At 37.8% G+C, this 12,656-nt stretch overlaps 1 protein-coding gene across 1 annotated transcript in view; it reads left to right on the forward strand.

Annotated features, from left to right (window-relative positions):
- ROBO1 (roundabout guidance receptor 1) overlaps nucleotides 1-12,656 on the forward strand; it is a gene marked incomplete at its 3' end in the record, with an annotated part of 602,172 nt that overhangs the window by 256,906 nt on the left and 332,610 nt on the right. Inside the window, exon 3 of the mRNA XM_082220668.1 lies at nucleotides 7,913-7,996. Coding sequence (XP_082076794.1) covers nucleotides 7,913-7,996 — 84 coding nt within the window. The remainder of the gene's footprint in view (nucleotides 1-7,912; nucleotides 7,997-12,656) is intronic.

Here is a 12,656-nt window from a genome sequence, read left to right on the forward strand (position 1 = left end):
AGCAGGCTGGGAGCAAACCTTGCAACCCCTGCTTGTGCACCTGTACCAGCACACGGATGCTAAAACCCACAAGCCTATTGATTAGGTCATGGTGACCATCCTAAGGTCAAAAAATTCCCATGAAAAAATCAATGTGTATTGATTTGTAAAGCCTTTTGCCCTTAAGTTAGTGGTTGGCTGGCTTAAAAAAAACAACTTAAAATGGTGGTTCAGTATGCTGTACACTTCAAATAGAGTTGCACATTCTTTTAGTTGCTGATAACATCACATTAGTATTGTATTACTCCCTGATTAATAGATACAGCCTAAACGATACAAGAAGATTATCCCGGCAACCCAAAAAGGTATTAATATAATTCCAGAACATGATTTTTTAAAAAATCATCATCATCATCATCATCTTGGTAATAGTCTTATCTTTATTCTCTCTGTGAAAGTCATCAAAGAAATCCACAATTCAATTAAAGTATCATATCTACTGGCTTCCCAGTATCAAAGGTTTTTCGGCTAAAGAAATTTATCAACCTATCTGACATCCATTGAGCCCTCACCAATGGATGCATAGACTTATATTTTCAATTAATGAAACTCTCTTTCATCTCCAGAGGGTGATTCAATAGTCTTTCTGGATTAAAAGTCTGTTTTACTGGAGTCTAATTATAATAGGCTATTGTCAGCTGTACTTTCATATGCTAGCCATAGTCTACTGCTGTTCAGCAATTACTGATGTATGTCTAACAGGTTAGGGTTATATGATGGACCTGGAGGGGGAGGGGCAGAAAAGTAGATACACCATTTTCCAACAGTTGGGCATGTCCCTGTTGGGAGATATACATTGTCTTGACTTCTATATTCTTTGAGGGCCATATTTGAAATGACTGTTACTGTTATTTGTCTCTGCTTACATGCAACTTGAGAAGAGAGTGTTTTATATTTGGGAGGAATAAACACCTATACTGTTGTTTCAGCAGCCTTGTGTGAGTTAAATTCATTATATTTTTCAGTGTTCATGCTTTATTGCTCTGGGCCCTGTGACCATAAGGGTGTTTTTCCCCCCTCCCCCTAGTTATTTCAGGGGTTCCCAGATACCCATGAGGTTTTTGAAATTGCAGCTGCAGACTAATAGTCTCATGCTCAGGTTGTACAATATTACAAATTGACAGCACCACAAGGTATCTGTTTGGTTGCTGTAAACCCTGAATGCCCCTTGCTGTGCTGCATGATTGCCTATGTGATATTAATTTTCTAAGGCTGAAATTTGACAAGATAAGAGTAGTTATTGATTATTATCCTCCCCAGCCGTTTCATTTCAGAACTTGCTTTCATTCTCCCAGCCAAGTTCATAAACTTTTAGGTAATTTTGACCCTGTGCTTTCTTTTGAGGTTCACATTGATCACATAGAGGAATGAGAGCCTTGGACAAACTTATATTATAGATTACTGGAGAGTGATACATTAATTTACTATCTATTTAGTAATCTTTCCCAGTTCAGATTCTTAGGCTTTTGCTGGGTGTGTGGATGGATTTTGTTTATCACTTAGACAAAAATTGACCAGTTTCTGTTTCGTTCATCTGATTTTAAAAATAATATTCTTAGTTTTGTTGGCAGTTGGTAAAGCACAAAATATGTCCATATTGCTGTTTTTCCATGAAGATTGACATATTCCAAATAGGTGGAATCAAAAAACAAATATTAATCTACTTTTACTAAAATTAAAGCCTTTGCAAACTAGTCAAAAAGATGGACACATGTTGTAGTTACCTCTCTACCTATCTCTGTCTGAAGGTCCTCTAAGCTAAAAGGGAACAACACCTCTACCTCCTGCAACAGTGCTGGATCCAAGATCTCTCCTAATCTATGAACCTAGTTCTTTAAGCTTTTTACATCTAATAGGAAGGTAAAGTCTGGCTAGGTCTAAGAGTATAGATGGAGACAAAGAGGTCTCTTAGGAAGACACCCATTCCAAACTAGGTTGGGCAGTTGAACCACAAACTAACAGTACCTCTGTTTCTTCTGAGTTGAGTCATAGCCTATTGGACCTTATCCTGTCAAGTGCTGTAGTCAGTGGTTTAACATAGACATGCATGTGGGATAAAACAGACCTGTGAAATCTCATAGAATAGCCACCAAGGGGTCAGCAACAATCCTCCAGCACCAACCTCTATAATCTCCAATCCAAGCACAACCATGGCTCTCGTTGTGGCCATGAGGTCCTCCATATCCTGAGACGTCAGCATAGAAGTTAAAATACTCCATCCTAGAAGCCATCAACACAAATCGAGACAATATTCATCAGCTTACACAGGAATAGCGATGAGCAACATATCAGCAGAATCCCTCAGGTACCCAACCCAAGACACAAACACTCAAGATTAGCACTCACAGAACAGGAAGTCTAAAGAGAAAGATGGAATTCCTATAAACCAGGGGTGAGGAATCTTTTTAAGGCTGGGGACCACATTCCCTTCTATGCAGCCTTCTGGGGGGGACATGTCAGTGGTAGGTGAGGCCAGAGTTGAAAGTGGACAGAGCAATGGATGTGAATTATACCTTTGCACAGTAAGATAGTTTCTACACACTCACACATTCCATTCTAACCTCCATCCAGAAATCAAGAAGCACTATCAGAGTTCATGGCCACATTCCAGTCAGGCAAACATACTTAAGCAGGGTGTCAAGCAGGGCTGGTGACGGGTGTGTTGCAGTTTGGAAGATGTTTGGCCTGGAGATAGTCTGGATGGCCAGATATAAAGTCCTGGAAGACTGCATTAGATGTTTCCCACCCGTGCCATAGGGCATAGCAACCTACCCACCCCTACCATACTACCCTTGAGTCTATGTTGGTGCTTTAGCAAACACCCAGAGGGGCATTGGGACAGCCTCAGCTAGGATGCTTCAGATAGGATAGACCTTCCTTTCTCAAATAAATATGCCACTCCACTCTCAGAAATGTCCCCCAGGAACCTCTGGAGAATGTTTGCTCCTGTATGAACACATAGGTATCTGAATTATTTCCCTGCTAAGTGTGCATTCATGTTACACGGTATTTTTCTCAAAGTGAATATATAACAAAAAACAGGTGAGAATCCATTTGCTTACCACATTTCATTTTCTAATACACTGTTTTGATGAAAGTAATGAAATTAAATTGACCTTTTCCCACTGATAGGTAAACTGTATAACAGTGATTACTGTTTCTCAAAGTAGTATAAAGAAAACAGATCACCAAAAGGTCTTTTTCCTTCATCTTACTCTGTGTTTTGTTTCCTTTGAGCATCTCTTCTTTAATTAGTTGATTTCTATCTAGCCCATATTACTGAATTTATGGACAGCAATATTAATTGACATTTTGAAGATGATCATTAATAAAAGATTAGGCAAAAGCAAATGTGTATAAACTACTATCAATATTAGAACTGTGTTCTGCAAATTGGATCAATTCTCATTGATTCCTTTCACTAATCTAGAGTAATGTAGGAAGATGCATCTGAAAAAGAGTGCTGAACACACTGAAACCCTAGTGTGAGAAATGATGTGTCTTTAAAGATCACTTTGTAATGTTAAGATTGTGGAAAGCAACAAAGAAAGTCAATGTTCACTGAAATGGTTCCTGCCTCAGTTTGGTTTAAAGCAACAATCCATTTTATTGTACACATGGCCTATGCACTTAACAGATCACCTTCTGCTCTTAATTAATTTGGTGAAATCTAGATTATTTAGCAAAAATGAATAGAAGACTCAAAACTTCTAACACAGAATGGACTACAGACTTTAAGTTGTTTTTGTTTAATAATATGGAAATGCCAAATCATTTTAGCTGAGATCATTAGAACTGAACAAGGAACCTATGAAAACTATACAAAAGCACTTGATCATACCCCTGGCCAGCGTATCCTGGTGGAATATGTATTTGAAGTCTAATGTAAATTAGAATGTAATTTATTAGAATTAAAGAAACTGTGATATATCAGTAGTAGGCAACTAAGATTTAAATGGTGTTAAATATTGATTGAAAGAGGGAAGTCAATGGATTTAATCAACATAATTATAAATGAGTAGTACTAAAACTAAATATGTTGCATCTTTTAAATATTTATTGAACCTGTATTTAAATATTTATTGAACCTTATATTCTTTTAGAAAGTATCAACTGTTTGCAGTGTTCAGTTTTACTCTAACTATATGAAAAAAATGTGGGCAGTTCTCTTAGTGTGTGTGTGTGTGTGTGTGTGTGTGTGTGTGTGTGTGTGTACACAGAGTAGAGTCAGAGTGATACTGATTAATACATTGGCTACATTGTAATTCAAAGCAAATGTTATTCACATATGCTTGCTAGGGCTATTTGACATACTACACTTAGCATGTTCATACAGTATATCTGCTTAATGCATTAATGTGTGAGAAAGCAAACACTAAGTTTTAGAAGACATATATGTATATCTGGGGAGCCATGATTCGTTAAACTTTGCTGCAGCAAGCACATATCTTTAAAAACATAATGTATGAAGCACTCTTTACGTATGGTTAGATCTGCTGTAGCTAGCACACTGTTGGAACTATATAATCTGCTGCAGATTATCAATATTTGTTATCAAGTGCATTTCCTAAAACTAATCCAGGGCTCTTTGTGTTTGTAGTATTAGATGCAATTAAGAGACACGTAAGCATGTTCAGGAACTGTCAAACACAATTGGACTTCAGCTCACTTATTAGAGAATAAACCAACTCACCTCAGTTGGATTTACTTGTGAATACTGTAATGTTCAGAACTACATTGAACAATGCTTCACTGCATGCTTTAGTCCCATTGAAGATCTGATTTATTGCTTCTTTTGGAAAGTCAGGTGTGAACTGGTCAAGAGATGAAAAGGAGTCACTGACATATTCTAAGTAGTTTAAGACAGGAATCTCTTCAATGCTACCTAAGCATTCAAAGCTCAGTACAGTGGTACCTCAGGTTACAGATGCTTCAGGTTACAGATGCTTCAGGTTACAGACTCTGCTAACCCAGAAATAGTACCTCGGGCTAAGAACTTTGCTTCAGGATGAGAACAGAAATCGTGCAGCAGCAGCGGGAGGCCCCATTAGCTAAAGTGGTGTCTCAGGTTAAGAATGGTTTCAGGTTAAGAACAGACCTCCAGAACGAATTAAGTTCTTAACCCGAGGTACCACTGTATTAATATTTAAAACAGGTGGCAACCAGCAACAAAATGTTTCAGTGTATTTTGAGCCCTAGCAAGAATGTTTCAGCTCAAGGCTCTAGCCAGCTCAAGCAAGAGAGAACTGTATTTCAGTTAGGTTAAAATGGGAAATAGCAATATTTTATTTCCCTCCTGAACTACCCACCTGACACTTGCACATTAGAGGGATCAGATAAAGCCCTGAGCATTAACTCTTTGTTTAGATGGCATGGAGGAAGGTTATGGAGAAACTTTGTTTTCTCCTTCTTAAATCTCAGCATACAACAAGGGGCAATCCACCATGAAACAAGGGGAGATCCACCATGAATCTCTTCTCCTACTTGCTGTAAGCTGGCAGGGGCTCAAGCAGGCCAGCTGCCCCATCCTTTCCTTTTCCCTGTTGCCTGCAGCATTTCATGGTTCCACTTCTCGTAATGCTAAATCCTTGAAAACATTTGTTGGGTAAGCATTTTTTAGAATCACCTGTGCTTGGTTTGTTTTTTTTATAAAAAAAATACTATTACATTGCACATTACATTGCCTTCTCAAATAAACAGAAGCTGCAGAGGTCTCCTTTCCAGTGATTCCAAAGCGTGGCCACTTTGTGTCTCTACAATGATATGAGAAATCTTGCACTGTAAGATTTATCCAGGAGCTTAGGAGAAGTTGTTTACTTAGAGTATAGTTTTATTATCACAACTTTGGTATCAATGTTATTAGAAGGACTCTAACCACAGAATTTCGTAGATGCTCGACCAGGTCTAGCATGGTGTGGCTGGAAGAGACAGAGAGAGGCAGAATCCCAAGTAGAACTTCGGTTCTAACTGCTCTAAGTTCTGGTATAGAGTAGGCCTGCAACTTACACAAGGGTTACATTCCATGGATAGTCAATACCAGTTGGGTTTAATGGCGGGTGGGGTTGCCAGTGTCGTTTTCCCCAGAACCCAGCCCCCTTTTTATTTTTTATTTTTATCACACATTTAAAGCTGAATGCACACAAGCTGTCAACTTACTGTAATAACATTTTTAGTACTGATTTGATCTCTTTTTTTATTTTGTACCATGCACCTTCAAAAAAATGAAAGAGAAAGCATGAAATCTCTGCCATTTAATTTAGGAAGAGACCTGTCCTGTTGCCTTCAATAGTTATAATCCACAACATGTCCAATAGCTCCCTGCATGCAAATAATAGAATAGTGTATTAGAGAGGACTTTTGATTCAGTTGTGACAGTCTCTTTCAGAGAAGTTTTCAAAGATGTTCATGAGATTACATATTACTGTGGTAGCAAAACAAATGAACAAATAAATGAGGGGTTTTCACCTTTGTCCTCTATCTTATCCACAAAGGCTTTTTAAAAAGGAGACCTCAATAATGTAAAGGGATACATCCAAGTTGTTGTTTTTTACATTCTGCTTTCTAATGGAAAGACTAGTCTGAAAAGGGGTTGTACATTTTACAAAAGCAGAAAATGCCTATCTTCCACCATAGTCAGAATATGGGTGTACTGTATTGAATAAAAGGTTTAAAATAAATATTGTTTAATCACTGTATTTATCTTATTTAAGAATCACAGGTGTTCTGAATACGTAATATCAAAAGTGCTATACTTTTTTCCAAGTGGATTGATTTCTTTGTGATAATGTACATAGATTTATGAATAAAATGTAAGTACTTAGATGACTAGCTAGGATATCGTTTAAACAAGACATTTGCAAAAAAAGAAAGAAAGAAAGCACACAGTACATAATATTTCTAGAATGCTACCTATTATTTCTGCATGATTGGGGGGGAGATTATAGCCATATTTTTACAAGTAAAGTTTTTTGAGTTCTCAGAACTTTCTGATGGGCTTTTATTTCAGTATGATTAAATATTGTTTAAAAAATAGAGTAAAATCAGCTCTCGGCATAGTTATTCTCCTACTAGCATCTATGATTCATATTTTTGCCCTTAAGATACTTTCCCCCATTTTTAAATACATTTTTGCTCTGCTGCACTATGAATGGCTTCACACTATTTGAAAATATTTTGTTTGCAGTTTAATTTTGCAGGACTATGCTCTATGAGAAAAACATTTAAAAATGATGTCCTTAATATTGCCCTTCAGTTCAGCAAAATATCTCTTTCTGGTTACTATAAACTGTTGCCTTTTGCTAGATGTGATAATTCTCCTTTCCTTTGCTCCACCCCTGGATAAGAAATAGTGCTTATACAAGCCTTCCTCCTTATTTGACAAGACACTGCTTTTTCCCCTTCCTACAAAGAGGTAAAGTCCCCTGAGTCTGTAATTGCCAGGAGATGAAGCAATGATGGGGAGTGATCACAGTCAATAGCTTTGATTAACAATAAGGTAGAAAATTAGCAATGCTAGCATTCAACCACCCAGCCTCCTCTTCCCCATATGTCCACCACAGCATGTGCTGGCTGCTCTGCAGAGTGTAGACAGAACACTTCACAAGCTGTGAAATCAGAGTGAAGGTGCAACAGAAGAATAAAACTAGGGACACAGTAAACACAAGAGGAATTTTAAAACCACAAAGAATGTTGCTGAAGATATTACAGAAGTTAATCCAGCCAATGGTGTGGAAGGATAAAGTATGCTGTGTGCTATCACTGTTTGTTTTTCTGTCATATGTGGATTTACTTGTATATGGACACTATTTGATGGAAATGGCAACTACTGTTACTACTATGACCCCATCAGCAGCTCTGATGTTATTTCCAACAGACTCTGATGACCTTGAGAGAGGAAACGACAGCGGAACACCACTTCCCACCTCAGATAATGAGGACAATTCTCTGGGCTACACAGGTAGAGTGTATCTTTCAAAACTACTACTTCCACTTTCCCATTTCCATCTGCCATTCCCATCAGTACATAACTGTTTAATCATCCTTGATGCCACTATCATAAAACACTAGTAATCAACGCAGAAGTTCAAAATACACTTCTGCATTTTTTAATGGGTTGCTTTTTTGAAGTCTGATGAAGTTGTTTACTACTGTTATTGAAAGGCATACAGTATTGTTTGAATGACATTGCTTATGCTTTGTCTGGATTAATCAGAAAACTCAATGTAATGTTTATGTCAAATACTTGATTTTTAAAAGATCAAAATCTGTTTTAATCCCTCTTATATGTAGATACAATATACTTTTTCCCCCTTTGCAAGATTCTTTAGTCTGTATTACATTAGGCATGTTAGAGCTATATCACATGAGACTACATCAAATGATTAACAGGCATAGTGACAGGATGGTGCATCAGAAATCTTTTTTCAATTCTTCTATCCTTATTAACACTGAGCACTGCACAATTAACCCTACTGTCATCTCAATTATGCAAGTGTCAACTCTGAATCTCTCCCATTGAGATTATTCATAAAGTGCTAGTCAGTATCAGCAAGGCTAGCTGATGATAATCTGAAATAACTTGATCTGTACTGTAGAAAATGACAAGTGGATTATTGCACTTTCTGCTATAGACTGTGTTATACTCCTTTAAAGAAAAGGTATCAATTTTAAGATATTTTTTTAAAAAAAACACAACAACATGCATTTGTAGAGATTATTTTAATTGCTTATGAGTGGACATTTTATTAAATGTAAAACCCCATGTACTTCAGTTATATAGATGGTAAGGTGATAATTTTTAATCATAATTATATATATACAGCACTTTATTTAATTATACTGGCTTGCTTTACTAGTTCCTAGCAATTGTCTCTTGCAACACTTTGAAGCTCACACATTTTTACTTATTTGTTTGTTTATTTTGCCAAACTCATTTTATTTTTTTTCCTTTGCAAGAAGTGATATTATCTATCTATCCCTCTTGGTGTGTGAAGTAGATAATACTAAGAAATGGCAGTATGTCTCTCAGACTTCTACAGTTTAAAAACTACAAGGCACATCTTGGTGCCCCCTCAAAAAAAAAAAGTACAAGGCACAACACAATCTTATATTGTTTTATGCCAGATGTGTGAAATTTAAGTCAACTTACTGTTCTTTCAGACAACATAAAATGGTGGTTTCATATTTATAAGCATTTGAACTCACTCATGATCACTTATTCCACAATTCCAATGACAACATGGAGGTTTCTCCTAATTAAAGGGTTCCTTCTCTAGTTCTGTACAGTGGCGTAGCGTGGCTTGTCAGCACCCGGGGCAAGGCAAGTAATTTGCGCCCCCTAACCCGTGGATTTGCGCCCCCTAACCCGTGGATTTGCGCCCCCAACCCTAACCCCCAGATGTTGCGCCCGGTGCGGCCGGCCCCCCCTGCACCCCCCACGCTACGCCACTGGTTCTGTATCAGGTAAAACTCCACACATTACGTCCCATGTAGAGTTTTCAGTAATACTAAATTGAAAGAAGATCTGTTTGCACAGCAGAGCTCTGGAGCATGTTAATTGCTGATAACTTGTCCTGAAAAAAAATAGCTACTATGGTGAAATTGGTGTATATGCATATTATATCTGGTGAAAGGAATTCCAGACAGGTTGAAATCTCCATTGCTAGATATCAACAAATGCGTTATTTTGCTTCCCCCCCCCCACCCTTCTCACTTCCCCTGTCCTAGTTTCTTCATTACTCAAAGGCTGGTATTCTCTTGCTGCCACAAGCAATGGGAGCTTGAAGTATGGCTAGTAAATGCACCTGCACATTAAACTTCTTCCTCAGGAAACTGTGGCGTCATTCTTTTCCTGGGTTTTTCTTAGGATGGCTTCCCCATGTGACTTTGGACCAAAGGTTACAAAACTCAGATCTCCTTCTCTAGTCATACAAATACAACATAGGAAGGTTTTCTTCCTTCTCCTGCAGCTTCTACCAACCTGGTGTCCTCTAAATGTTTTGGACTACAACTCCCATCACCCCCAACCAGCATGGTAATGGTCAGAATGATGGGTGCTGTAGATGAGATTATGATGACATAATTTTCTGTGGACTAAAGCTTGCATTATCAGATACATGGTATATTCCTCAGTAGACATGTCAATAATGGTGTGTAATGTAAAAGCCAATGTTAAATGACAAAATTCAAAAAGCAGTTTGTGACAAAAAAAAAGAACAGAAATTTATGCAAAATAAACAGTGACTTGCCTGCTTTTTTGAAGGGTCACTGTGCTTATTTTGCATGAATGTATGTGCTAACTGAGAGGGACGCGGGTGTGCTGTGGTCTAAACCACTGAGCCTAGGGCTTGCCGATCAGAAGGTCGGCGGTTTGAATCCCCGCGACGGGGTGACCTCCCGTTGCTTGGTCCCAGCTCCTGCCAACCTAGCAGTTCAAAAGCACGTCAAAGTGCAAGTAGATAAATGGGTATCACTCTGGCGGGAAGGTAAACGGCATTTCCATGCGCTGCTCTGGTTTCACCAGAAGCGGCTTAATCATGCTGGCCACATGACCCGGAGAAACTATCTGTGGACAAATGTTGGCTCCCTCTGCCAGTAAAGTGAGATAAGCGCCACAATGATGAAGGTAACATAGCCATCATGATGATGTCAAAATGTTGCATAGAATCATAACCAATCAGATTCTGCTATGGGATTATGCCACTAAAGACATATATAGCAATTGTTTTCTATGTAATAGGGGAAAGAGGGAAGACAATGCATGTTTGTTACTGAGGTAACTAGGTAAACACACTCTCTTTTTCTGTGCTATATTGTGGTGATTTCATCTGTGACAAAACAGGGAGAATCACAGAATTAACAAAGTTGCCTCAGCAGATGGATATTCTTTTCACTTCAAACATTCTATCCTCTTTTGAACCCTTCCCCTGAAAAGTCCATTGGGCAAGCAGACCCAATTCCCCATATGTATACCCTACTTATAATGGGTGATTGGCTGATAGGTGTGGTAAACAGTCATCAACAGTTTTACCACACCTATCAGCCAATCACCCATTACCATCACCCTTCTGAGTAATACCTCTCCCCATCCTATCACTATATATAAGGGTCTGGTGACTTCTGTTTCAGTGTATCTGAAGAAGTGTGCATGCACATGAAAGCTCATACCAATAACAAACTTAGTTGGTCTCTAAGGTGCTACTGGAAGGATTTTTTAATTTTGTTTTGACTGTGGCAGACCACCTATAGCTAGTCCTGTTCTGTTATTAAAAATAAAAATAAGGAAAAGAAATTAATTAAAGCCTCCCTCACGTTGGGAAACAATGGAGCAATTAATAGGCTTGTCATTAAGAATCCCTATCCACGCTCACCACATCAAGTATACTGGTGCTACAATAAAAAGGGGAGCAAATCTGAAAATCCATATAATACAGTAAATATAAGAATGCAAAAGGCCAACCACAGTGTTATCTAGATGGTACAAACAAAGAATGGCAATTGCTAAAGTGCTATTGTAGAAGCAGCCTATAACTTTCTAGTGCTTTCTCAACAAAAGCACATATAACTTTAGTCAGAAGTTCTAGCTTAATAGTCATACCGGGTTCAAGTCAACCAGCAGGGTCTGTCAACCAGCAGGGCTTTATACTGGTGCGGCCACTATTGTGTCTGCAACCCTGCTGCACACAGCAGCCAGGACAGAAGGTAAAGGGCAGGATGATCATTGTGCAAGTCTAGAACTGGTTCTTGAACTGGGCTTCAATTAGAAATTGTGAGCTTTTTCTTATCTCCCCCATTTATTGATCAACGACTGCAAAGTAATTTCTATGTGCTTTGTTACTGAAATATGCTTGTGCATTATAAAAAAGATGCCAGCACATTTCCTGTTTAGCCTGCTGTGACATAAAATACTGAGGCATTATTTAACAGTTCACTGAATATAGTTTATATTACACTGTTTCTTATGATGACTTAATTAGAAGCACAGCTAAACATTTTCAGATAAGGTTCACTACTTCTTATTAGGAAGGTATTTACAATCCTTATTAGTAGTATATATTCAAGAGTCTTCCAAAACATTGCATACTTAACATAATATTACTTATCATTCACTGTGACATTTCAGTGGTACCACAATATACTTTTTTAATGTGTTAAAGTGTCCATATTTTAATAACCTTATCTGAGAGGACAGGAATAGCAATGTTAAGAGACAGAAAGTCATTAACTAATATCATTTATTCTACAGAAGTAGATTCTGGTTTTTTTATAATAAAAAAGCACTGTGACATGTGCAAGGATTAATTCTCTGTTTGCAAGTTGTAATTTAAAGGGTACCTAAACATGACCTACTTTTCGTTATGGGTGACTTCTATGTAAGTACAGGGCAAACACCGTCTAGCAAATATTGCAGTATAAATGGAAGTTATCAGTCAAAATAGCCAGTTGCTCATAGAGCTTTAGACCTGATTTTCTAATCACAAATACTATGTTATTTAGTGATATTCTTAGGGAAAGACTGAATATTTATGACAAAACTAATCAGTGCCTTCTACATAAAGAGCTTGCAAGTTCCAGGTCTTTAATGTCTACAAATAAATGGTGATCATAATATTTGTGTA

Source organism: Podarcis vaucheri (genome assembly GCF_965113315.1).
Source record: "Podarcis vaucheri genome assembly, chromosome: 4".
In the NCBI taxonomy this organism is placed as follows: Eukaryota; Metazoa; Chordata; class Lepidosauria; order Squamata; family Lacertidae; genus Podarcis; species Podarcis vaucheri.